The sequence below is a fragment of the Plodia interpunctella genome, chromosome 3, assembly GCF_027563975.2.
Source record: "Plodia interpunctella isolate USDA-ARS_2022_Savannah chromosome 3, ilPloInte3.2, whole genome shotgun sequence".
NCBI classification, from domain to species: domain Eukaryota; kingdom Metazoa; phylum Arthropoda; class Insecta; order Lepidoptera; family Pyralidae; genus Plodia; species Plodia interpunctella.
In genome coordinates this window covers 4,889,529-4,913,875 of record NC_071296.1, presented here as the reverse complement: position 1 = coordinate 4,913,875, position 24,347 = coordinate 4,889,529, and the positions used below count along the sequence as shown (strand labels likewise).

The 24,347-nt window shown below is 38.2% G+C and overlaps 3 protein-coding genes across 14 annotated transcripts in view; 2 read left to right on the top strand and 1 right to left on the bottom strand.

The window, feature by feature from the left end:
• Positions 1–15,636, top strand: part of Arms (Ankyrin repeat-rich membrane spanning) — a 35,379-nt gene extending 19,743 nt beyond the window's left edge. For 7 of the 12 annotated variants that reach the window (XM_053770130.1, XM_053770124.2, XM_053770126.1 and 4 more), the window contains exons 6-28: positions 382–539; positions 1,209–1,412; positions 1,795–1,938; positions 2,254–2,551; positions 3,094–3,301; positions 3,678–3,815; positions 4,135–4,305; positions 4,690–4,806; positions 5,135–5,336; positions 5,916–6,095; positions 6,830–6,844; positions 7,356–7,550; positions 7,752–8,037; positions 8,129–8,294; positions 8,589–8,767; positions 8,840–8,955; positions 9,095–9,292; positions 9,710–9,874; positions 10,411–10,513; positions 10,803–10,900; positions 11,430–11,447; positions 12,533–12,629; positions 14,474–15,636. In XM_053770130.1, coding sequence (XP_053626105.1) covers positions 382–539; positions 1,209–1,412; positions 1,795–1,938; positions 2,254–2,551; positions 3,094–3,301; positions 3,678–3,815; positions 4,135–4,305; positions 4,690–4,806; positions 5,135–5,336; positions 5,916–6,095; positions 6,830–6,844; positions 7,356–7,550; positions 7,752–8,037; positions 8,129–8,294; positions 8,589–8,767; positions 8,840–8,955; positions 9,095–9,292; positions 9,710–9,874; positions 10,411–10,513; positions 10,803–10,900; positions 11,430–11,447; positions 12,533–12,629; positions 14,474–15,162 — 4,145 coding nt within the window. In that variant the 3' untranslated portion in view covers positions 15,163–15,636. The remainder of the gene's footprint in view (positions 1–381; positions 540–1,208; positions 1,413–1,794; positions 1,939–2,253; positions 2,552–3,093; positions 3,302–3,677; positions 3,816–4,134; positions 4,306–4,689; positions 4,807–5,134; positions 5,337–5,915; positions 6,096–6,829; positions 6,845–7,355; positions 7,551–7,751; positions 8,038–8,128; positions 8,295–8,588; positions 8,768–8,839; positions 8,956–9,094; positions 9,293–9,709; positions 9,875–10,410; positions 10,514–10,802; positions 10,901–11,429; positions 11,448–12,532; positions 12,630–14,473) is intronic. The other 5 variants (XM_053770125.2, XM_053770122.1, XM_053770134.2 and 2 more) reach the window with 3 other exon arrangements.
• A 448-nt stretch (positions 15,637–16,084) lies between these two features.
• On the bottom strand, positions 16,085–21,620 carry LOC128683987 (uncharacterized protein). The gene is made up of 7 exons (XM_053770135.2): positions 21,419–21,620; positions 20,737–20,934; positions 20,339–20,555; positions 19,905–20,094; positions 18,725–19,437; positions 18,009–18,192; positions 16,085–17,641 (listed from the first exon to the last, which is right to left on the bottom strand). Exons 1-7 carry the CDS (start codon positions 21,485–21,487, stop codon positions 17,350–17,352), a joined length of 1,863 nt encoding a protein of 620 aa, XP_053626110.1. The 5' UTR covers positions 21,488–21,620; the 3' UTR covers positions 16,085–17,349.
• Positions 21,621–21,823: 203 nt separating this feature from the next.
• RpL30 (Ribosomal protein L30) lies at positions 21,824–23,374 on the top strand. Its single transcript, XM_053769593.1, has 4 exons — positions 21,824–21,920; positions 21,999–22,059; positions 22,360–22,505; positions 23,176–23,374. The coding sequence occupies exons 2-4, from the start codon at positions 22,039–22,041 to the stop codon at positions 23,348–23,350; spliced, it is 342 nt and encodes a 113-aa protein (XP_053625568.1). The 5' UTR covers positions 21,824–21,920; positions 21,999–22,038; the 3' UTR covers positions 23,351–23,374.
• The last annotated feature ends 973 nt before the right edge of the window (positions 23,375–24,347 follow it).

The following is a 24,347-nucleotide window of genomic DNA, read 5'->3' as shown; positions in this document are numbered from 1 at the left end:
AGCACGTACACAACAATATTGTAAGGAAATTTAAAGCACGTGTACATACGCGCGACAACGCAAGCGTTACAATTCCATACGATTGAAAATGCAGTAAAATTGATGCTCAGCAAGCAATCTAGTGTGCGTGGGCCTTTATAATGTGTATGATATTAAAATTCTGCATTTTTATTTTGCATTGATGAAATTATGATTGTTGTAGTCCAATTATTTGGTCTCACTAAAAATCAGCGCCATGGCTTTGGGCCATATGCGAATGTAAGTACCATTTCGTAGCGTAATTGTCCAGAAATTATAAATATATTTTATATGTAATTTTATATTACTGCTGTTTATCCACATGATAGAGTAGATATATTTTATCTTCTATATTTTTCACAGGCAACCACTTCGAAATAGTACAAATGCTATTGGAGCACAAGCCCAACGTTAACGCGTTAGACAAGGATGGATATACAGCGCTTGCGATCGCATGCAAAGAGGGGTTCTATGATATAGCGGTCGCTCTCATCAACTCCGGAGCTTATATTAACGTTCAGGTAACTGAAATTGGTACACTAAATATCGTACACTTCTATACAACTCATAGTATTGGTATGGATTAAAAATTAAAATTCATTCTATAATTCATCGCCACCGTAGTCAGTTCTCGTAGAGATAAGTTTTGACGAGCCACGATGAGTATGCTTCTATGGGTTTAGTTTATATTATGATTGCCTTGACTCTGTAAATGTTTGCTTTATAAATAAATTCAGTCCCACTGTCTCGAGTTGTGAATTATTTTTGGTAGTCAACTTTTTATGGGAATGTTAGTATAATGTATGTAATGCGTCTAAAACATTGTATAAATAAATATGCGTCATGAAATCCTTTTAAAAATAGTACATTCTGGAGGATGTGATATGTACTTGTATGTACAAATATTACATATTTGAATTCATCACGACAGATTTTTAAAACTATACTTAATTTACTGTGTAGAAAAATAAAATGCATAAAAGTTTAAATAATGAACGAACATTTTACGTAGTTTTGATTGATCATTTCTATAAATTATCTTTTGACTTTGAAATCGTGTCTAAAACATCACTGTTACACGCATTCCATTAATTATAAATTATTGTTCTTGACATATAGAAAAAGTATCTGATTTGACTTGTTGTAAACCACTTGTAATATTTTTAGAAAATCCAATATATTGTTCCCAGGACCACTCAAAAGACACGCCGCTGATCCATGCAGTGAAAGGTGGGCACAAGAACATAGTGGAAGCGTTGCTGAAGAAGCACGTAGACGTGGACCTCCCGGGCAAGGAGAAGAAGACCCCGGTGTACACTGCCGTGGAGAAAGGGCACGTCGCTATACTGAAGCTGCTGTTGGCGTCTAACCCTGATTTGGAACACAGCACTGTTGTAAGATCTTTTCCTAGTTATTTGCTGGGCTAAAGCCCCTCTAACTTATGCCATGCGTCTCTATGGTGTTTTCTTTTCAAATCATCCCTTCCCTGGTCTTATATTGATTCATTTTATCGCCATCTTTCATTGAAGGCGAACGCGAGCGAATTCGTCGATAGGGGCGCTGGTGTTGCAAAAGGTTTGATTTCCATGGACTCATTTGTGTTCTGCGCAGATTTTGTGGATAATTTGCAAACGTCAAAAATTTTGCTAATTAACCTTTCGCCGTATCAGCACCCCAAACGAAATCTCTCGCTGGCGTTAGCCCCTATTATTTTATCCCCTGTCATTGCAATAAAATAAGTACGATAAGGATGCGTAAAAATTATGATATTTTCAGAGCGGCGACACTCCTCTAATGCGCGCCGTGCGTTCGAGAAATGCTGAAATGGTGCAGCTGTTGTTGGAGCGGAAGGCGCGAGTCAATGTGGCCGACAACAGAGGCGATACCGCTTTACATGTGGCCATGCGCGCGCGCTCTAAGGTATGACGCTATTCTGATTGAGACAAATGCTTTTAATAAGTCATGTTTCTATATACATAATATGGTTATGGAGTTGTTGAATATTTGTATTGTCCAAGGTGTGTACAACTCGCCTTATTTCGTAAACTGATTTGGAGATTGAGATAAATTTAAATATTGCTATAAGACCATATATGAAATGGATGTCTGACCACTTCGCCTGCGCTTTACGGCGGTAGACTTCACCGAAAGTGATATTGATATTAGTGATGTATTTGTTAATGTTAAGTTGCAATGTTCCAGCAATTAATATATGAAACGTTATTTTATTTGCAGCAAATCGTAGAAATCCTTCTCAGGAACCCAAAGAACAGTCAACTTCTATACAAGCCGAACAAGTTAAAAGAGACTCCATACAACATCGACATGAGTTACAACAAGACGATACTGGGCCAGATCTTCGGCGCGCGCAAACTGAACACGAATGAGGACAACGAGAATTTGTTGGGATACGAGTTGTATAGCGCGGCGTTGGCTGATATGTTATCAGAGCCGAGTTTGTCTGTGCCTATCACTGTGGGGCTGTACGCCCGGTGGGGTTCCGGGAAATCTTTTTTGCTCAATAAACTCAAAGGTAAATATAGATAATGTTTTGATCTAAATTGGATGAATTTTCTGCATGCCTATTTAAGCAATCTACAAGTTACTTGCGAATTTTATAATTTATCTAGTTTTTATCATCTTCATCAATTTTGATGGCCCACTGCTCCTTTCTTCCTTATTTTATTTTATCACTGACTTTTTTATACACCACCTCTTGTCCCACTTAATTTATTTAAAAACCAGTGTAAATTTATAATATAGAAAAAACGTGACGTATGCTTATACGGTTTGCTTGCGCATTAGACGATTTTATAGGCTATATTGCTAGTGCAAGTAAACCGCGTAGCAGGTAGCTTCCTAACCTAACATTTTCAAATAACTTTTTGAAGGCTTTCACCCACAACGCCCGATCAGATTGGCCGTTGCGTGTGCAAGCCTTAAACTAAAAGTGTTGAGTTGACCACAGAGGAATCCGCAATGGGCCCGCGTGGTGGGTCATGGCCCAAACTCTTTATCCGTCCGTAAGGAAGGGGACATTTGAATGACTGTTGATGATAATGGTGATGACCACAGAGGAGATGAAGAACTTCGCCCGGCAGTGGAGCGAGAGCGGCTGGTCGTGGTCGTGGGCGGTGTGGTGGACGTCGTGGCACGCGGCGCTGGCGGTGGCGGCGCTGGCGGCGCTGGCCGGAGCGCCCGCCTACGTCGCCGTGGCCGTATGCTTCGCGCTCTTCATCGCCATATACCTCGCATTCTACATGCTGTGGTTCTTAGGCAACAAGTCAGTCTTATTTTTATCATACGTTTAAATATCAGCTGTTTGTTTGTGTATTGCATGTAACAAAATATAAACGTACAGTTATATAGTACAGTTATTAGAGAAAAGAGTGTGAGCTCTCATTCTGTCTTTAAACGAGAACGTTATCCGGCTCCACACTATGGCGGATCAGTTCGCCGAACATGGCGGATTCGATATACGTTGCTGCGTGTGCTGGCTGGCTGGCAAAAGTACTCCTACAAACTACGCAATTTTCACGCATACGCATCGGCATCTTTCGGCGATAGTGTATAGCCGGCATGACGAGTTTTTTACCATCTTGTAAAAAAATATCTTTTATGTCGATTTTAATAAAGAGAAACATTTTTATTGATTCCAGATACGAATGGTGGTGGGCGGGCGGCATGCTCTCCACAATGGGTCAGAAGTTCAACTCATTACTGTTGGTGTTACAAGTGGTATTCTGCCACCCGCCCGGACCCAACGACCCAAGGGCCTTGCCCGCTACACCAATAAGGTGAAATGTTCAATACTAGCTGTCGTTTTTTAGATGATTGTTCCTCCTATATCTCCGTTGTCTTAACCTGCGTAAACCACCCCATTAATAGTGCCAAGAAAGTCGTTATGTGTGTTCATTCCACGTGATGACGAAGGGTCTTGTCAGCCACGAGGAATACACGACCATGAAAAAATTATTTTTGATTCTTTTATGTAACACAATAACTTCTCAGATACTTTTTATCCTTTGCTTGTCTACGCTAGTTTTATTCACAACATATTTAACAAATACGCTGGCTGAGGAATGAGGAACCTATATAAAATGTTTTCGTTTCCAGATTCCACTTCACAGAGGGCATGAAGAGCACCGGCGGGCAAGAAGGAGAAGCGATGGTGGTGCAGATGCTGGGGTCATTGGCCGAGGCGCTGGAGTGCCAGTACGGACGCGTGTGCACGCGACTCGCGAGGGCTTTCAGACCCAAACCCGTGTCCAGTACTTCCAGTTGGAAGTAAGTTATTATTACTACGTAGTCCCTTGCCCTAAATTAAAAGTTTATTGTGCATAGAGTGGTGACGCTTTTTTTATAGCAAACGTGAATGCAGGTTGCCAGATGGCAAGCAAAACATTTTTTTTTTTTTTCAATACAATTATGATATTTCACGTTTTTAGAGTTTACTCGTTCTTTGAAATATAAATGAACTAAGTCTTGTATTTTTGAGGGTTAGCATTCTAGCTTTTTTTGTTTATGATCAATTTATCAAGTTTCATTGAAAATTATTCAAGAAAGGGCCGATCAAATAAGAAGGGGCTGGTTGGGCCAATGCGCTTTTAGATTTCACCTTTCTCGATTGTTCGCTATACACTCCCGTCTTCACTAAGTGTTCGTCAACAGATGGCGCCGCATGTGCTGCGTGCCGCACATCGTGACGTTTGAGCTGTGCTTCCTGTGTGCGCTCGTCGGTCTGTGTGTCCTCGTGCTGTTCCTCACAGACAAGGAATATGATCAACAGTGAGTCATTTCACCAAAATATTTTTATGCTTAAATACGAAAACTAGTAATATTATGCTATATATATGTTTTGCTATAAAAATAAAAATTTTCTTAGTTTCGATGAACGTCATCGAAGAATTGGAATAGGTCTTAGCGAAGCATTGGTACAAGGTCTTATCCGCATTGCGATATTTCATAGCGCGTTTTATCTTACTAGAATATTCGCACAGGCGGTGAAAAATTCGTGAAAAGTGTAAATACGGTACGAGTGCGGAATAATTGGTGAGAATAAACACCGTGAAATATCGCAATGCGGACAGGACATAAGAGACGGTGTTTGGTGCAGGCGGCGTGACGTGCAGCAAGGAGTGTTGTTCAGCTGCGCGGCGGTGTGCGGCGTGGCGCTGCTGGGCAACCTCAGCTCGCTGGTGCTGGTGCTGGCGGCGCTGACGCTGGCGCCGCGCGCGCGGCTGCGGCGCGCCGTCCGCCGCGGCCGGGACGCCGCCACCATCAAGCTGAGGCCCGAGGTGCAGGCGCTCACTAACATGGTGAGGGCAAGAGTGTCATGCATTTGTAAAATACAATGGTATATTTATTTGCAAAAACATGAGTTGACACAATTTACAACGCGGTGTTCAAAGAAAAGTTAATCCTACTGTTTCACTGGCTATGGGTGTGCAAATTGAAATGATAATATAAATAATTTAAATAATTTTTACGTCAATTATTGGATTGTTTAAACATTTTTCTCATCAAGTATATTTCTCTTCAATCCTATGTTATCAACTAAATATATAGATATTTTGTTAATAATACGATTGCATAGAAATCTAATACCTGATGAGAAAAAAAATAAAATACATACAAAATAGTTCGATATACCTATTTATTAGAAACTCATTGGACTGGCCTGAGAGGCGTGGGTCCAAAATCCAAAATTGTCATAACACAAAATAAATCCAAAATTAATTTTGTATCTAATACACACTAAATTATATTTATACCTATCAAGTTACTTTTCACTCTTCTAAAAAACGTTAGTTCGAAACCTTCGTTTGTAATTACGGACCAATTCTACCCGAAGACAAAGTTGGACAATATCTCTAGGCCTCACTAAAATATTTCAGGTTTCTTGCTTAGACGCATTCACCGGACAGCAGACCCGGCTAGTGGTGGTCGTGGACGCGCTCGACAGCTGCGAACAAGAGAAAGTTCTCGCCCTCCTCAACGCCGTACACGCTCTCTGCTCAGACCCGAAGAGCCCCTTCATACTGCTGCTGGCCATCGACCCCCATATTATAAGCAAGGTCAGTATACGTTATGTTGCCAAATAAATTACGGTGCTTTACTTGCATACCTTGTTGTATTACCTACAGTTCGTTTTTTCTTAAAAGTCTTATTATGTAACAATCTTACCATGTCCTTTTATGATTTTACAGCAGTATGATTTAGGAAATTAAACATTAACATTAACCTTCGTGGTTTATAAATGTTTTACTTTAGACTTTATAGCTTTGAACTAGTATTTGATTTATTATAATAATAATTACAGTGAAGGTGTTTTACATGTTAGGACTCCTAAAAAAACGATCTGTTAATTGTCCACAAATAGCTGCTTCTTATAATCTGGCCTTACATTTTGTTATAGTCTACACCTGCTTTAGGGTCGTTCTTTGAGTGATCTATTAGCCAAATTTGCTTGTCTTTAGTACCCCCATTTTATGGGAAGTATTGATAATTTAATCATCATGTGTACCTTGTTCCGATTATACACTCGTTTATTCATTAATTATGTGCGCTCTGGGATTTCTACATTCTAAAAGCTCTTTCATTTATTTACATTACACACTCTTGTCAGCCTGTCGAATAGTTAAGTCTTTTCACATTATATAACCATATAATCTATCTCTTGTAATAAATACTAATACTAAAACTTCTCTTTAATATAACTGACTCCTAGAACGATGGCTTTTTTTTAATTGTTATTATTTAGTGCACACAAATCCAAATTCAGAAATTAAAATGATTAACGTATGTGCAGGTTGCTTGGATGGAGGTTAGTCTACGCATCATGTTTGTTGGTGTTGTGTAATGAGACTGTACCAATGTTTCCTGAATCTCTGTTATTCTACAATTTTGTCATGAAAATTAAATTGCAATATTTATTCAAAGTTAAAATTAAAAATATGTCAAATGTATTATTTATTGACAACACTATAGACTTACAGAGAAATTGCAACGAAGAAGTACTCGTTATCATATGCCGTGTTATTATACTTACCGAATAAAATATAAGGCGAGTCCAGTCCTTGCATGATACATTTTAAATATGTGTTTTCCCATGTTTTATGGATTTGGTGACTCCTGCATGCATTTTAATTTTAATAATTTTATGAACTTCGTAGGTTGTACATATTTTTATCCGTTTTCCAGCCAGAAATTCAAAAGGCAAACCGTTTGGTGAAAATCATAAAATTTTACATTGTAAAAACTATAAGACTCTGAATGGATTTTTTAAATGTAAAGATTATAATAACTTGTCTTTTGAAAATCACACTTGAACACAGGCCGTGGAAATAAACAGTCGGCGTGCGTTTTCTGAAAGTAACATCGGAGGGTGGGACTACTTGCGCAACATGGTGCAGCTTCCCTTCTACCTCCAGAACTCTGCGCTGCGGCGCGTGAAGACAGCGCAGGCCACCGCCGCGCGGCGCATGCAGGCCATTGCTGCGGACGAGTTCAGTGCTTCGCTGCAGAGATCTGTGAGTGTTTCTGTTGATACTACCGCAACATTCTACCTACAGAACTCTGTGCTGCGGCGGGTGATAATTTATTAATTTTGAGAACCCGTTTTGTCACTAGGTTTAATATGAGAGTTGTAGTTAAACCTATCTTCTTTTAGATCTACAAGTATTCAAGTCAAAGTAAGTAAGTAATTTGATATCTCTTGTTTTTTTTTCTAGGTATCAGCTCGCCGTCTATCATCAACTTCAGAGCTTATGTCAAGTCAGGAACGCATTAAGAATCAGCCAAATAAGGACCCCGGCGGTGGGGGGGCCTCTGCCGCTCGGACGCGGAGACTTCGCCCTTCAGATTCCCTGGCGTCGTCAGTCGCTTCAGGGCTTCACAGGACAGGCGTAGCGCCCTCTGGCGCTGCAGATCTGGGGAGAGTGCTCTTGACAGACGATTACTTTAGCGATGTCAACCCTAGGAGCATGAGGAGGCTGATGAACGTGCTGTATGTTACTGGTGAGTGGATTATTATTTATCAGATACTTGACATCCTTGCATCATGCCTTCAACTATTGTCAGGATTTTATAAAATGAGCACCCACTCCAGGTCGTCTCCTGAAGGCGTTCCAGATAGAGTTCAGCTGGTACCAGCTCGCGTCATGGGTGAACATGACGGAGCAGTGGCCCTTCCGCACCTCCTGGATCATCTACCACCACGAGACCTACGAGGACCACATTGACGACTCTACTTCGCTCAAACATATCCTGGAGAAGTTAGTAATACAAATCAGACAAATTTTAAAGTAGGGAAATTAAATTCACACATTCATATTATTCAAAATATATATATGTATATTGGGAAGGAATTGAAAAAGGGCCCATATGGACTCATTTAATATAAATTCCTCTTGAAAGTGTATAATATTAATCATATCATACTGTAAAATGAAAAATATTTGTGTTTCCAAATTTATTTGTACTCGTGTTTTCTAAACTCGTAACATTGAAATTTAAAATGACCCCGAGCCAAATCGTTATAGAGTTACTTACGTGCCGTATATTGTCAGGGTTAAGCCTCAAATAAGCAGCATCCGCGAGGCCAGCACGCTGCTGGAGCTGGACCGCGACGAGCGCAAGCTGGAGGTGTTCCTCAGCTTCCACCGCGCCACGCTCACCGCCGCCGACCTCAAGGTCTTCCTGCCCTTCACCATCAACCTGGACCCCTACATCAAGAAGGTCATCAAAGGTATATGTTACATGCAACACAGTGCGTTGCTGATAATCGTGTTCTTTTTTTACAATTAATTTGTTCGACCAGAGGAGCAGCTACAATCAGGCGCGGAGGAGGAAGCCGTGATAGGAGTCATGCCTTGGGGCACGCCGCAGCAGGCAGCCCAGCGACATCCCCATTCCAAACTCTTTCACAGGAAGCATGTAAGTGCAATTTAGATTTTATCACTAGGATTTATGAGTTGAGCTTCAATACCGTAGTCTTTTCATCTCTTTTCATTTGCTCGTTTATTGGTGTGATTATATATTTGGTAATTACTCTAAATTATACTTTTTATCACAGCGTTCCTCCCCGCCAAATTCATCTGTGCCAGCGGGCCCCGTAGGTCAAGTGCACAGCGTGGGCCCGGGCGGGTCCCCGGTGTGGGTGGGCTGGGCCAACACGGGCCCCAGCTTTTTATCCACGATGCCCCAGGCACAGCAAACGCAATTCCAACAGACCAACCCGTATAACATGCTGAGGTCGGCCTTCCCTGGATTGGTATGTTGTATCTACATTACTAGTCCATCAATGTAGTGTAGGATATTACATTATCTGTACTCATAAATTGCAGTAATAATTAATAACCGTTACTAGCTGTTATAAAAGTATCTTCGATATAACTAGTCTCTCAGATTTTCCTTCAGATGTAATTAGATCTTCTGATTGTTATGCTGGTGTATGCATTGCTCAGCAAATATATTTTTTTATATTGTTGAGCAATTAAATAAAATTGAAATTCAGAATTTTGTAATTTTCACATTACCTATTTTTAGTGGAAATGTATTATTTTATGTGCATGCTGTGTTCACATCAAGAAGACTTGTTACTTTGCATACTCGTACTTATTGCTTATATATACGTACATATTGCTATAGATACATATATGTTACTACGTGACCTATATCCGTCCCCCAGAACGACACGTCGAACATCCGTTTGTCCCAACTGAGCGTGGAGCGCGTGTGCGCGGTGGTGCGCGAGGCGCTGTGCGGCGGCGGCGCGGCCGCCAGCGCGGCGCTGCAGCGGCACCGCGTGTGCGGGCTGGCGCTCTCCGTCTGCCGGCTGGCCGACCTGCAGCCGGTAATTACTTGTTTTTATTTTTTTTTCTTCGAAAACCACTGCTTTACAGATAATAACAGGATTTGTAACATGAAGCCGCTAACAAGTTTTATTTCTAATAGTAACTAATTAGGTAAATTTATAGATAGTTACGTTATATGCTGTATTCTGTTTGAGTGTGTTCATTGCAAACTCTGGTGTCAGATTGCATTCAAGCTGATTTTTAACTATTCCACCACCACCGCTCCAATGTATTATACTGTATCTACCAAAGATGTAATTTACATAGACAACGCAAATGCATGTACTTTGTGTACCTGCAAAGACCGCGGCATGGCTTATGTTATATAGCAGCGGTTCTCATATTATTTTCAGCTGGAACCCTTTTTGAAAGGTTTTTCATAAAAATAAAGATATAAAAAAGCCCTAAATTAAAAATATTTCCTAATAAAAAAAACCCTATTATTGTTTCATAACCCTTCAATCATGTTCTTTTGTATTTCTAACCAGCTACTTATTACTGTAGATAGTAGGTATTCAAAAAGACAATTTTTCAGATTTTAGATCTGCCGTTCGGCGATTGGGAACTATTCAAACTCCTCATTATCAATCTTCGCGAACTAGAAGCTAACATGCCGACGAGCGCACCCACCGTCACAGGTAATTTTTTATCAAAAATGTTTTGTACAGCGCATCAAGCTACCCAAATTAATTACGAATTCACTTCTATTACCGCGGCATAAAGGTCCATGCAAGTTACTTGACATGTAGTTGGCTATACTTTAAATTTTTTGAAAAAAAATAGAATTTAGACTCAATTACACAGTCTGATCTCTTGGTTGTGCGTTTTATGGTGATTTTCTTTCAAAACTTGTTCAGTGTTATGATTTATTTTTTCACACAATAACCGTGTAATATGTAAATAAAATTATGAATGTTTGTTTAACAGTAATAACCGACAAAGCGGCTGAGACAGAACCAGACAATGTCAAACCGAGGCCGGCTTTGGAACACCAAAGAAGCAGACCATCTAATGTTGAGAAACAGGTGAATATCTATTAAACCCTTTACTAAAAATATGTTTCTTCACCTAAAGTTATTGTCGTAATATTAGCTATATGAAGAAAGATGTTAAAAGTTACTTTTAACTTTATATAATCTTGCCATTCTATTACAAAGACTTCCAGAGCAACGGCTTTAACTAGTTGTTGGCCGCAGTACCGCCCTGGTAGCCTATATTTGACCACGAGCCTTTAAGTATGTCTACTTAATTTCATCAAAATCAGCTCAGACTTTCGTAATTATAATATTTGTATGGAAGATATGGATTCGTACCAGCAATCCCTGCATACGAAGAAATTTAGTGCACATTACATACTCGTATATTATTTTACGAAACAGATTTACAGACACAATTTAACATTTAAAATAAAGAAAACTCTGTCATCAACAGAGTATGTAACTAATTATCATAAACCAATTATATTGTCCGCTTTTATCGCAACTATTTTACTAACACTAAAACATACAAGTTTGTATTTCTAGTTGATTTTACTGACGTAATAAAATTTTGCAGCCTTACGCGGAATACCAGGTGATTATAATATTCGCAACTTGTAGTTTCTGAAAAACGTTTGTTTAGAGGTTGCATGATATAGGTAGATACATAGTCATTTTAGCACAGACTTATATATTGTGAATTTTAGTTAGATCAGTTTCTTACGTATATACAGATGTACGAAACTGATCTATGAAGTAAAGTTGCATTGCAGCGCACGTAAAATTTGTTAATTTATTTTTTAGTGTACTTTTTATTTTAACTAAACGTTATCATCAACTTATTGATGTATTATTTATTGAGCATTTTATTCTCGTCCGATACCACAATTCAAAAACGCACGTAATTTATAAGCATGAATAGTAGACATATTTTTTATATATTAAATAATACCATCCCCAAACATCATACTAACGGAATAAGAGTCCGACCTTTACCCAGCAGTGGTACACCCTGGGCTAACAAGATAATAGAATTTGAAAAAATACTCCGATGAGTGGATATGTAATCCACTAGAACTACCTATAAATTGTGTTCTATCTATATACCTACATCGATTTGCAAATAAAGAGGTCTTATTTTGACATGAATTTTCGCTGATTGATGCACACTTTCAGTATTTTTACAAGCTGTGTAACATATTTAGAATGTTTATCTCAGATTTGCTCCTGTAGTTATAAAAAAATAATAATAATAATGCATTTTTATGAAAAGAGGTTAAAGTATCAATATTATAAAAAATAGGTTTCGTTAGGTTTGTAAACTTAATTAATATTGCGACACAATGTATCAGCATTATAAAATAGGTATTGTCATGATATCCCACTGTCGAATCAACGTTTTCCTGCAACAAATATTTTTCATAGATTAAATTATTACACAAATTAACACATTGTGGAAAAAGGAAGGGGAGGCCCAGCAGTGGGACACATCAATAGGCTATTTAAAAAACACACATTAATGATGACCTCTGTAGTCTACTGGTTTGTACACTAGAAGTTCTGGGTTCTATTAGTGGTTGACCTGGGTCTTGCATGTGTATCTATAAATATATAAGTACTTTGGGGCTAACTAAATAGTTGTGTTTTGTACATGTATACTTATTTATTCGTCCTTCGCAGGTGACTCTAGAAGAGCAGATGATCTGCGGCGCGCTGCAGACCCTGAACGAGGAGGCGCTGGAGGACGTGCTGCAGTCGGAGCCCCCCCCGCCCCCAGGTGAGCCGCACCTGCGCACCATCCGCGAACACCCCCCCACCCCACAAACCCCCTCACACGCCCTCCGCGCGCCCGACACTGACGACGAACACAGGCCCGATCATGTCGTTGTCAACGTAGGAGACGATGTTTTTCAATGAGTCAAACTTTGTGTTTAATGGGCCGAAGAATTATGTAATAATATATTATAGGAGAATATATTTTTCATGTAAAAAAACTTTCTCCAAGTTAGGCTGTGTTTAGAAACATTTACTTTTAACTTTTTTTGCATTCAGATTTTTATAAATGAGATATTTTTCTTGTGCAATGGAACTTGTTTTCAACTGCACCTCTTAAAAGAGGCACCAAAAATGTTATATACATATAAAAGCCGTTTTATATACATATAAAAGTTACGTAAGAAATCATGGTTACAATCCACTATAGGATTTGTCCACGTTGTGCCTAGTTGATGTCCATGTCAATTGTAGAAATCACTCCTTATTGTTCGATATTGTAGACGTAATCATATGCTATATATCGTACTTAATGCACAAATTTGTTTAGATGTAAATGGTACTTATAACTACTGTTTTCAGTTTCAATTGTCAATTATTTGTCAATAAGATTGACTGAATTATTACAAATATCATTCCACTAATATAATTTATGGAAAAGCGTTTTGTCAAGTCGAGAGTATGATTCTCTGTATTATGAATTTATTTAAAAAATATTGAGCTTTATATATATATATATATATTTAAAATAAACAGTATTAATTTATTATTCTGAGCATGTACTTAAGTTTTTTAGGATTTTAAGAATTAATACATACATATCAAAGAAAATTGATGATAATAAACGACATTAGTTTCTTAGGTCATTTAAATGCCGATTTTAGAGATTAGCTGAGGCACCTACTGTAATAAGGGAAGAAAAATATAATCGTATTAATTATATAATCGTATTTTCTCGGATAAATTAATATAATCGTATTTTTTATCAAATCACAATGTAGCTCCTGAGCTAACCACTAATTGTGCTCCATCATTCCGATCACGTGATTAGTACTTATTTTTTATACCAACGAATTTATTATCAACAGCTGCCAATGACGTGCCATCAATAAATGCAATAGTAGGTATGTAATCATGGATAAAATATAGAATATAACTGACGTGACATAATGTTTAAATTTGGTTTTTTATTTCAATCTACAAACCTACTTGCAGTTAGTCGCTATGTACCAAACCTTGGTCCAACAAGATTTTATCATATATTTGTTGAAGAATATATTGTTCAATTATAAATTTCCCACATAAACTGGGATAAGTGTAGGTAAATGTTCGAATATATTTTTGTGAAAATACGAGGTTTATTTAGAACAGACTGTAGGAGGCATGTTTGAGGAAAAGTATTATTATTTATTTTCATATGAAATACATGTTAATAGATGACATCGTTAGAATTTTTTTGTATAAGAGCAATATCTGAAGATATGTATAGAGATAGTAAGCATATATGTAAATGTTATAAATTATATACAATCCTGGAAATATTACAATGCTGGAGAAGACTGCATGGTCGCAATATGATACATCTCTATATATTCCTATTTCTACAATGTAATTCCTCGTAATATTAAGGGTTTATACAACATTGTGATGTAATAAATATACAAAAGTTTCCAGTTGTTTGATTTCAGTCCCTTCTGGCATTCGATCAACCTTAGGTAAAGGAGGGCGCGCGCGACGGACGCTCCGGCCGGAGACAACGGCTCCAGGTGAATCCCTCCCTCCTCTCTTCCCCGCTCCTCTCATATGATTACCGTGGTGACCGCGCCTGACCTGTGCACCCGCTTTCAGACGAGGACAGCACGCTGCAGCTGTTGGCGTGTGCCCCCGTTAGCCCTCCCGCGCTGCGCCGCGACGGCGTGCTGAAGACCGGCTCCGTGCGGCGCCGCGACCCCCCCGCCGTCACCTTCAACGTCGAGAACGAGGAGGACTCCGACGACGACGGCCGCCTCGCCTTCAGCGCGCGCCCCCGCCGCCCGCGCCCCGCCTCGCTGCTGGCGGCGGACGAGGCGCCCCCGCCGCGTCCCGCCGCCCGCTCCCGCTCCGCCGAGGACTCCACCCGCGCCGAGCCCACCGACCCCAAGCTGCGCTCGCTGCGCCGCACCGCCGACATCCTGCGCAAGGTGAGCTCCACGGAGCGGCTCTCGAAGCTGAAGGACAAGATCATGGCCCGCGAGTGCACTCCGCCGCGCGACGAGCCCAGCGACGACGAGTCGGCGCCGCTCGTGTCGCCGGCGACGGCTGCGCCCGCGTCGCCCGTCGCCGCGTCGCCGCGCTCGGATGTGACGGAGCTGGAGTCGCCGCGCGCGGCCGACTTCGACCTGCTGCCGGCGGGCAAGCGCGGCGCGGGGCTGGCGGCGGAGCCCTACGACCTGCGGCAGCTGGCGCCGGGCGCGGACGCGGGCCGGGCGCTGTGGCGACAGGACGCGCTGGACGCCGGCCCGCCCTGGCCCTGGGACGAGCCCGACTCCGCCGTCTGAGACCGCGCGGTCCCGCTCCCAGGAATCGATTTCAGATTTATCGATATGCTCGTTCATGACAGAAATGCTCTTCGATATGCGATATTATATATCTTATTATTGCGATTATCGTGCAATGCTGTGATGAATTCCAAGATTTGTAGGCTATGTTTATATTAGCTTCATGATGAGCTTTATAGTAAGCAATAAAATGGCTTTTAAGTAGTGACAATATTTTAAATTATATAAGAATTGAAATCGAATATAATCGACATCTAAAGTTTACGTACCTACTGCCTAAAATTATATTCACGAACAAAGTTGGTACGAGTTATGTACTTACATTTACATCACTTAATAATTGTTATTGAAGTAGATAATGTAGATAGGTACTTAATTTCTATGAAAAGGATTATATTGCATTTAAATGTAATGAATTTACCCGAAATTGTGATATTATATCCTTAAGTATGACAATATATTTTGTTCAGATTTTTTTTTTCTTTAAACCTGATCGAACCCTTTTCCCTGCTAGCTAGCTATTTAGTATTTTTATTTTTTCGCCAGTTGCACAATTGCGCCCGCTAATTAATTTTTTTTCGTATAAAATGGATTCGTATTTAAGATACATTGCAATACCAAAACAATCTTAATAATATTTTAATTATGTTTTCTTTTAAACTGTGAGGAAAGTACATATTTATATCTTTGTAATAACAATAGAATTAATTAACTACTTGGTAAAATAGCATACTTGGGCAGCAACTTGTGGTCAGTGATTAACCAATATTCTAAATTGGATAGTTTTTGTAAATATACATGTATGTGTGTTCATCACATGGAGTACTGTTTCCGTACAGTTTAAAACTAAACCGGTATAATTAACCTAAAATACCTACGGGAGTGGCTAGTGTTTAAATATATTGAAAAAATAAAATGCAAATTAAATAGTCCCAAAAGAGAGCATCAATATATTAGAAAATAAATAGTAAAAACAAATAGAAGAAAATGACTACATAAAAACAATTACAATAAGCATTCATCTTAATGTTTTATTTTCAATAATTAACTTTTTACACACCAAGAACTAAAAATAATATACTATTTAGAATATCAACAACGAACTAAGTTTCAGAGATCACAAACTGTATCAAAGTCTACTTCTTATTAATATTATCCATCTACGTCATCAAAGATATACACATGTTAAATTGCAGATTTACTTTTTGAAATATGAGAATACCAAGCAAATCTACAAGATTCGTAGAAAAATAATAATTTATTTGTAAGTTTATAATGTATAAATAGTATGCTGTCATTAACAAATATTTCAAACAAATATAATGTTACCATGAAGTATATTAAGCAAAGTTGAACAATGATCTACCAGAAAACTTGCAACACTTTCTTAATATTATCACTACACAATCTATATATATTGTGCATTTACAAATTATTACATTAAGTAAGGAATTCATATAATCTCACAGTTGCAGCAAGATGACAATAATCATGCAAGGTATGATTCATACTCAGCCAGTTTGTAAACTTACAATATAATTTCCATTGTTACATGTCCTGGCAATTATTATTTTAAAATTAATATTTATGAAATTCGGGTTCTTTTCTTCATTGTTATCATAGATTACGGAATGATCTGTTATTATTTAACACGCAGTTCAGATATAACAAAACCACCCTTCTACCGACAACTGTTGCTGCAGTAACAACTACTAAATAATTGCAATTTTCACTATACTGTTGTTATAATACACTGAGCGCCTAGTATACGCAGACAAAATTTCTCCGTGAAATGTGATGCCAAACCCAAAGCTCATCTTCATAATATATGGATCACAATAACAAGTTTCCGCAAACAGAACGAACGCAATACTGATAATTCAGATTTTTATTTCAGGTGCTTAATTAGTTGTGTTTAGGTTTTGTTAACATTTAACCATGAAATCTTTTTATAGTTAAATTACAAACTAGGATTTCCTATTTGTATTTTTTTCCCTCAAATATAGTGGTTGTGATTTAGTGCAGGTTTACTGTGATTATCAGCTATGTATAACAGTGTTAAACGATCTACTATTTCCACTCCACTCTTCATCTAGCTTTTAAATTTCGAATAACATCACAGCTAACACGACTCCACGATGACTCTCATAATTGCCAAACAATCATCTGAAAAGAGTTATAGCCTCACTATACTACTTGAATCTTGCTAATATTGCTGGACGCGTCTTCTATGGACTTGTCCGGCGGGTCCGGGTCGGCCGCCTCGGGCAGCGTCTTGTTGTCGCGGGCGGGGTCGGGGGCGCCGCCGGGCTCGTCGTCGGCGGGCGGGGGCGCCGTGAGGGCGCTCCACCAGCCCGACAGCGCCCCGCGGGCCTGCGACAGCGCCCCGCCCACGGCCCGCGACGTGGTGGCCACGGCCCGCCCTGTGCTCGCCACGGCCGCGCTCACCTTCCGGCCCCCCTCCGTCGTAGACATGGTGCTGCAACAATCATATATATATAATTATACCAGCTATTTGAATGTCGTATTATGCTTCTTTCTTCTTTACTAGATACAACATGATCTCCTAAATCAGTGTATCGCCCCTCTGGGTGATATGTATACTGAGATGGGCCTTCTTGTATTGCTGAAACACAGTATACTTGCTTTGTGAATACTGTGTTTTATTTTGTGTTTTTAGTCTGATTGTGTATTGTGTTGTTGTTTTACAAATAAATATTTTATCTATCTATCTATCCTAATGGGGGAGAATATGACAATTTTAAATGCCATAAACAAAATTACAATCGATACATAAGATTGCAGGCATAAAAAAACGTACAATTAAGTTATTACATAACACTTACTGAGCGAACTTTAATTTCATATCAGCTACGGAAAGCTGCCCTGAGAATGGGTGGATGGGCATAAGATTTGCGAAAGCCTCTATGTCTCCGTTGTTGGTCGTTTTCAGCCATTGTTGGTACGCCGGCGTCGATTTGAAGGCAAACATAAACTGAGCATTGTAAGAATCGATCTCTCGGCTACCATCTGGAAAGGTAAATGAAATCCAACTTTACAAATAAAATATATGTATATTGTAATCACCTGTGCAAAAGTGGAAAAGAGGATAAAATTAGGCCCATCCTGATGTCGCTCTTCCACTCTTCTTCTTTTTAAATGTGTTAATGCTAATACTTATCAGATTTCAAGTTCGCCTAACAGCATCTGACATGACTTTTACAACTTAATTGCTAACACCTAGTGGCAAGTCACTAACTAGTAAATTGTCAACCAGTGTGCAGGTTTCCTCACTATATTTTCCTTCACTGGAAGCAATGGTGACCTATGAAAACTATTATGCATAAATCCGAGTAGGATTCTAATTTGGGACCTTTCTTTCGATCACAGGCAAATGGCTCTCTTACCGTAACCACTTGTCCACCACCGCTCAGATCAACTGAATTTAAATATTAAATTACAAAATTGGTCAAACCATTTCAGAGCAGTATGGTAAATAATTGTGGCACAAGAATATTATAAAATTCTAATATATAAATATATTAGATAGAAAAGTGTTTACCTGGTAGTAAAGAAGTCCTTAAAAGGTAAATTAAGTAACTCGAAAATTGATCCCTTATCCATGCATCCCCCTGGGTAGCTCCATGACGCACCACATGGTCTGCAAACCGAAGATCCTCAGTCCCGAGAGCTAGTTGCCTTCTCAACATCATATCTGAAGTTTCTATCCTCATCTCATTCAACTCAACCAAAACATCAAATAACTGTCTCTTCTGCTTGAACAAGACATTTGATGCACCAACTAAGAACCCTTGGACAGCTGAATCTGACAACAGATCTAGGTATTGCAAGGATAGGTACGGCAAGCAGAGATAGCCATCTTCAAATAAAGGCAAGGGTAATCCACATTCAGTCTGATCAATTTGACGTGTCAAATTATACAGTCCATCAACACTCATATCTCTGGCCATAGTGGGACTTTGTTGTGCATCAGTTGCACTTCTTTGAGATTTATACTTCTCTCCAATACTGTGACATTTCTCTCTGCTTTCTACTAGGTCTTGCCTGTCTACCACATCATTGAGAGTAGTCTCATCAAAACTTTGCCTGCTTACTCTATCTTTCTCCTCCACCATGTTTCCCGTTTCCTTGGGAGACAGTTCCTCAGTTTGGGTAGAGCCATTTAAATATGGTTCATCATTATTTACTATGTTGCCACTGTCAACAATATCTTTATCCTCAATCAGTAGTACTGGAGACAAAGGTCTGGATAATCTGTGAATTGAAATAAAAAAACTGAAGAAATCCTATTATGTACAAATAGTGAGTAACAACACCTTTGAAAGAAAATGTTTGCATTTTGTGTTGGATTGAAAAGCTTAGAAACATAGGTAAGAATTTATTTCGTACTTTATTTATTTGTAGCTTTTGCCCGCGGCTTCACCCCCGTTTATTTCGCGCGTCTGCTTATAATTTATTATTGTCAATATCTCGGGTTCCAATCAATGTATCATGATGAAACCTATACAAGCTTTTAAGTTAGACCATCCGCTATATAACCGCATCAAATTCCATCCAGAAGTTTTTGCGTGATGCGCGACAAACATACAGACTGACAAACAAAAAAAATTGTTTTGGCTTCTGTTAGTCCCATAAAGACCCCCCCATAAATATTTTTCTATAACATCAACCATATAGGTACAGACATGTTATAGCTTGCAGAAAAAATACCATACACTTACGTGACATTTGCAGCTTTTGTAAGTCCATGTTCAAGACAGCGAGGCAGTAGTGATACAAGTGTAAGGAGAGCAGCAGAGAGAGGACCGGCCGGTGAGCCATACATAAGGACTTTCTTCCTTAGCAACATTAATTTAAATAGCAGCAATGCTTTATGTCTCCAGTTTTCAATCAACCTCATTACAGATAAACCTGCAAATGGAATAAACCAACTAATCAACTATGAACATTGATATAACTTGATAATCCCTATATCACTGTGTGGATAGAGCATCTCCAAATATATTTTAACCATGAAGAGAACTCCAATAAAAGTTTTATACATTTTTATATTACATATATTATTATGTTTATAAACAGGCATCAGGCATTTTCCAACTGCCTCCAATGAGCTAATACTAACTATAGTACTATAAGTAAAAGCATTGGACATTACCTTCAAGTGTTTGGTCGATTTGAACAGGACAACTATTCAGGTGTTTATAAGCATCCTCAAGCAACTTTGTCTGCGAGAAGTCTGCCTGAAGAAACCAAGCTCTGACAACCAGCTCTATCTTTACAGCAAGTCTGCCAAACAATGGTGCTCGACAGACAACACAAACACTCTTTTGAACAGAACTCCTTGTCATATCTTCTGTCTTCTGAGCCACTTGCTAGTGGATGTAAAAAAATTGCAGATGTTACTTTAAAATATAATTATCAAAGGACAATGTAAAACAAAACTAAAATGTATATTAGGAAACTGTTGGTGATTGGAAGGAAAAAAAATTGTAATTGTTGATTGAACAATATACAGTCACTACACTGATAAATTTAACAAAATAGAATTCTCACCTCAACAGGTATTTGTCGAAAACATGATATTCCATATACAGTATGATCTGGTTCTGTCAAGCCTGGCAAGTTGAAGTATATGGTATCAGAAAGATAATTATGAGAACCATCTGGTAGTGCTAGGGCTGGTAAGTGACGCCAAGTGGCTGGAAGTTCTGTGGGTCTCCCTGGAACCAGTTCTGGGTAGCAGTGTTCCACCTAAAACCAAATATGATACAAAAAAAGGCAATAAAAAGGTATCCCAACATTTTTACACTTTACCAAATGCTGAATAACTAGGGCTGTTAAAAAAATGAATCTATAAATTGCTATCAACAAAGCACATTTCTGAGAAATTATTAATTCTCATTTAGAAATTATCTAAGTGGTAGTATCTACAGAAGTTTAAAGACTGTTCATTTTTGGTTTTTCTAATATATTTTTTAAAGTCATACCATATCAAATGGCTTAGCCTATCCTTAACTCAGAGTAGTACAAAAACTGTTCTAATAGTTTATATTATATCCTCATTACAAGGTAGCTACCATAAGCCACAATAGCCTTCAAATAGACACCGATATGCTTGTAGTATTCATACATTGTAATCTATTCTCTTTAAAACACGGAAACTTAAATAACTGCATGTTTTTAACAAATCATTATCGATTATAAAGCCATGAACGACGCCTACAAAGTTACAAACCTGGCATCCTTTTTTGTGATGGAATCCCACAACAATTATGTTGAGAACTGGTTCATTTATAAAAGACATATTGCTTTCACATGTGTATATTGAATTTAATCTTTAGCTTTGAAAAACTTTGTGAATTTTCATTTTTATTTTACGATATTTTATTTTTACAGACACAATAAGGAAACGAAACGAACGGATAGGTAATCGCGTATAATAAATGTCATTGTCAGTGTCAAATTATTCCTTAAGCAAAGACATTTTTGTTGTTTAGATAATCCTTATGGCAAGGTAAAGCGATCTAAGCCCATACATAAAAGCACAGATATTTTTTCATCATCTATTTACGTACGTAGCGTAGCAACGCACCACCGCGAGCACAGTATTCCAGTCGATGCACGTGCTAATATATTGTAGGCAACACTAGGAGCAAGGCAACACTATTGGTGACGTTGAGGTTGACTTTTGTCTTGTCTATGATTACTCTTTCCTTTTGATTCTGTTCGAGAAGCAAGTGAGTTTATTTAGCGGTTTTGAAATTGTTATCGATATAAACTTTTGTTTAAAGTTTCTCACATATCCTTTTTTACAGTTGCAGCTTTTTGTTGTAATCCTCCTAAGAATCCTGCAAAATGGTTGCAGCTAAGAAACAGGTAAAGAGATGTACCTATATTGAATTGTATGTAAGCATACGAACCACGTGCCTGCGGTTGACTATATGGATTTTAGGCATGATTATTTTGATATTATTGAAATAATCTCCTTATTTAAAGTCCAAGATTAATGGTTACTCGATAGGCTCGCTGATTTTATCTATAATTTGCGAGGTTGAGGATGTAACTAACACTTTTAGGTTATAATCTTCAATTTCGATTTATACATAACAATAAAATGGTTAGCAATATATACTAGAGAGAAATACTTTCTATTAAAGTTGACGTTTTCTATTTCAGAAAAAGACCATCGAGTCCATAAACTCGCGCTTGGCGCTGGTTATGAAATCTGGCAAATATTGCTTAGGTTACAAGCAGACATTGAAAACCTTACGTCAAGGCAAAGCCAAGCTGGTCATCATTGCAAAGAATGCGCCTCCACTAAGGTGAGACTACTAAGAAGTAGAGTTTCCCAATGTCTTAATTATATATTGTGGGAAGCATATGGAGTCTTTGGACAAAGAAGTATGGATTCCCTTTAAATTAATCAGCAGTCAGTTTTTTGCTAATTTTTATACTATTTTAGTAAAAATGATAACATGTGTTATCATTTTTACTAAATAATGCTGATTTAAATTGTGGGAAACCTATGGAGTAGTCTTGAAGGATCCATATCAGCTTTTCATTTTGACCAGGTGAGAGTTAGGATATTGATCATACTCTGATCATATTATCCATTGTTGTTTTTATATGCCAGCTAGTTATTTCTAGAATATAACTTGTTTTATCGATTCTGTCTACAATTTAACATGAGATTGACAGTACCTAGTACCTACCACCTACCCAGCTCAGGCACCCTTTGTTTTATTTTTATTTTAAATCTTAATTTAGATCTATTGTATAACTTTTATTTAAGTAACATGAATAAAGACATATTATTATTATAACAAATCTTACTACATAGATAAAAGTAACCCATATATTAAAAAGATAGCCTTATGTATTATGTGAAAATGTAACATTCATTGATCTTTTACAAATTTTCACTTCACAATCATTCATTATCTTGTGGCATTTCATTCCAGGAAGATTATAGATTATATTATACATTTACAGAAAATCTGAAATCGAGTACTATGCTCTCCTGGCCAAAACTGGAGTCCATCACTACAGTGGAAACAACATCGAACTTGGCACAGCTTGTGGAAAGTACTACAGAGTGTGTACTCTTGCCATCACAGACCCCGGTGACTCTGACATAATTACATCACTACCAGAGGCATCAGCTTAGTTTTAATAAATTTATTTGGACATATGGATTGTTTTATTATGTTACACATTTGACAAACCCAGATCAGAACAACTTGACGATAAAAATTCCCTATGGTAAAGCTTACTGGCCTAATGCTAGTGAAAACAATGATACTATACAACTGTTCAATGAAAAACTGGATAAAATGACCATAGTTCTACCGTAACGACGACCTTGATGGCGCAGTAGTAAAGCGCTTGCCCAACCGAGAGGTCCCGGATAAGAAGATCAGAAAATGATCTGATTTGTTTCTTTTTTGATTGGCTCGGGTCTTGGATTTTATCTATATATGTATTTGTTGTAAAATATATAGTATCGTTGAGTTAGTATTACATAACACACCAAGTCTGGAAATTTGGGGCTAGCTCAATCTGTGCGATTTGTCCTAATAATAATATTTATTTATAAAAATGTTCAAAGAACAGATGAGACTAAGGCTATTGTATTTATTGTCAGAGCTTATAATATGTATAAGTATTCAGGCGTTCCTATTTTGCTCATTAGCTTCGGAACAGTGTATCACTGATTCCCACACTTTGTAAAATCTCAGACACACTAAAATCTTCTACTAGTTCTTTAATTACGCTAAAATCTAATTCATCGGCCCGCCTGGCTTCGCTCGTATATACTATAATAAAAATAAGCGTATTACTCCTCAAGGTTTCGTCCATATCAGTGCCAAATTTCATCAAAAACGAACCTTCCTTGCAAATATAAACTACATACTATGTAGATATTTACTTTTTCTCTGACGGATTTTTGTATAACTAGTTTTTAGCAATAGATAGTGTGATCCTCACAGAACTTTATCTTATTTATCCCTGAGGAAGGTTTAGGTGTTGTTGAACTTATTATCATCTTGGATAAAACTATAATCAAAGCCTGTAGTTCTATATACCTAGGTAATTGGGAATTTAGGACTACCAAAAAAAAAACAGTTTGTGTATTTTACAGCAAGTAGGTATACCTAAATATA

What these genes read in the sequence shown, in the direction of transcription:
- LOC128683987 (XM_053770135.2), bottom strand. Translation starts at nt 21,487, where the DNA reads ATGTCTTTTATAAATGAACCAGTTCTCAACATAATTGTTGTGGGATTC. An exon ending in ACAAAAGCTGCAAATGTCAC is followed by an intron (nt 19,438 to 19,904) that starts GTAAGTGTATGG and finishes TTCAATTCACAG; the next exon opens with ATTATCCAGACCTTTGTCTC. An exon ending in AAGGACTTCTTTACTACCAG is followed by an intron (nt 18,193 to 18,724) that starts GTAAACACTTTT and finishes TTACCTTTCCAG; the next exon opens with ATGGTAGCCGAGAGATCGAT.
- RpL30 (XM_053769593.1), top strand. Translation starts at nt 22,039, where the DNA reads ATGGTTGCAGCTAAGAAACAG. An exon ending in TGGTTGCAGCTAAGAAACAG is followed by an intron (nt 22,060 to 22,359) that starts GTAAAGAGATGT and finishes TTTCTATTTCAG; the next exon opens with AAAAAGACCATCGAGTCCAT. An exon ending in AAGAATGCGCCTCCACTAAG is followed by an intron (nt 22,506 to 23,175) that starts GTGAGACTACTA and finishes ATACATTTACAG; the next exon opens with AAAATCTGAAATCGAGTACT.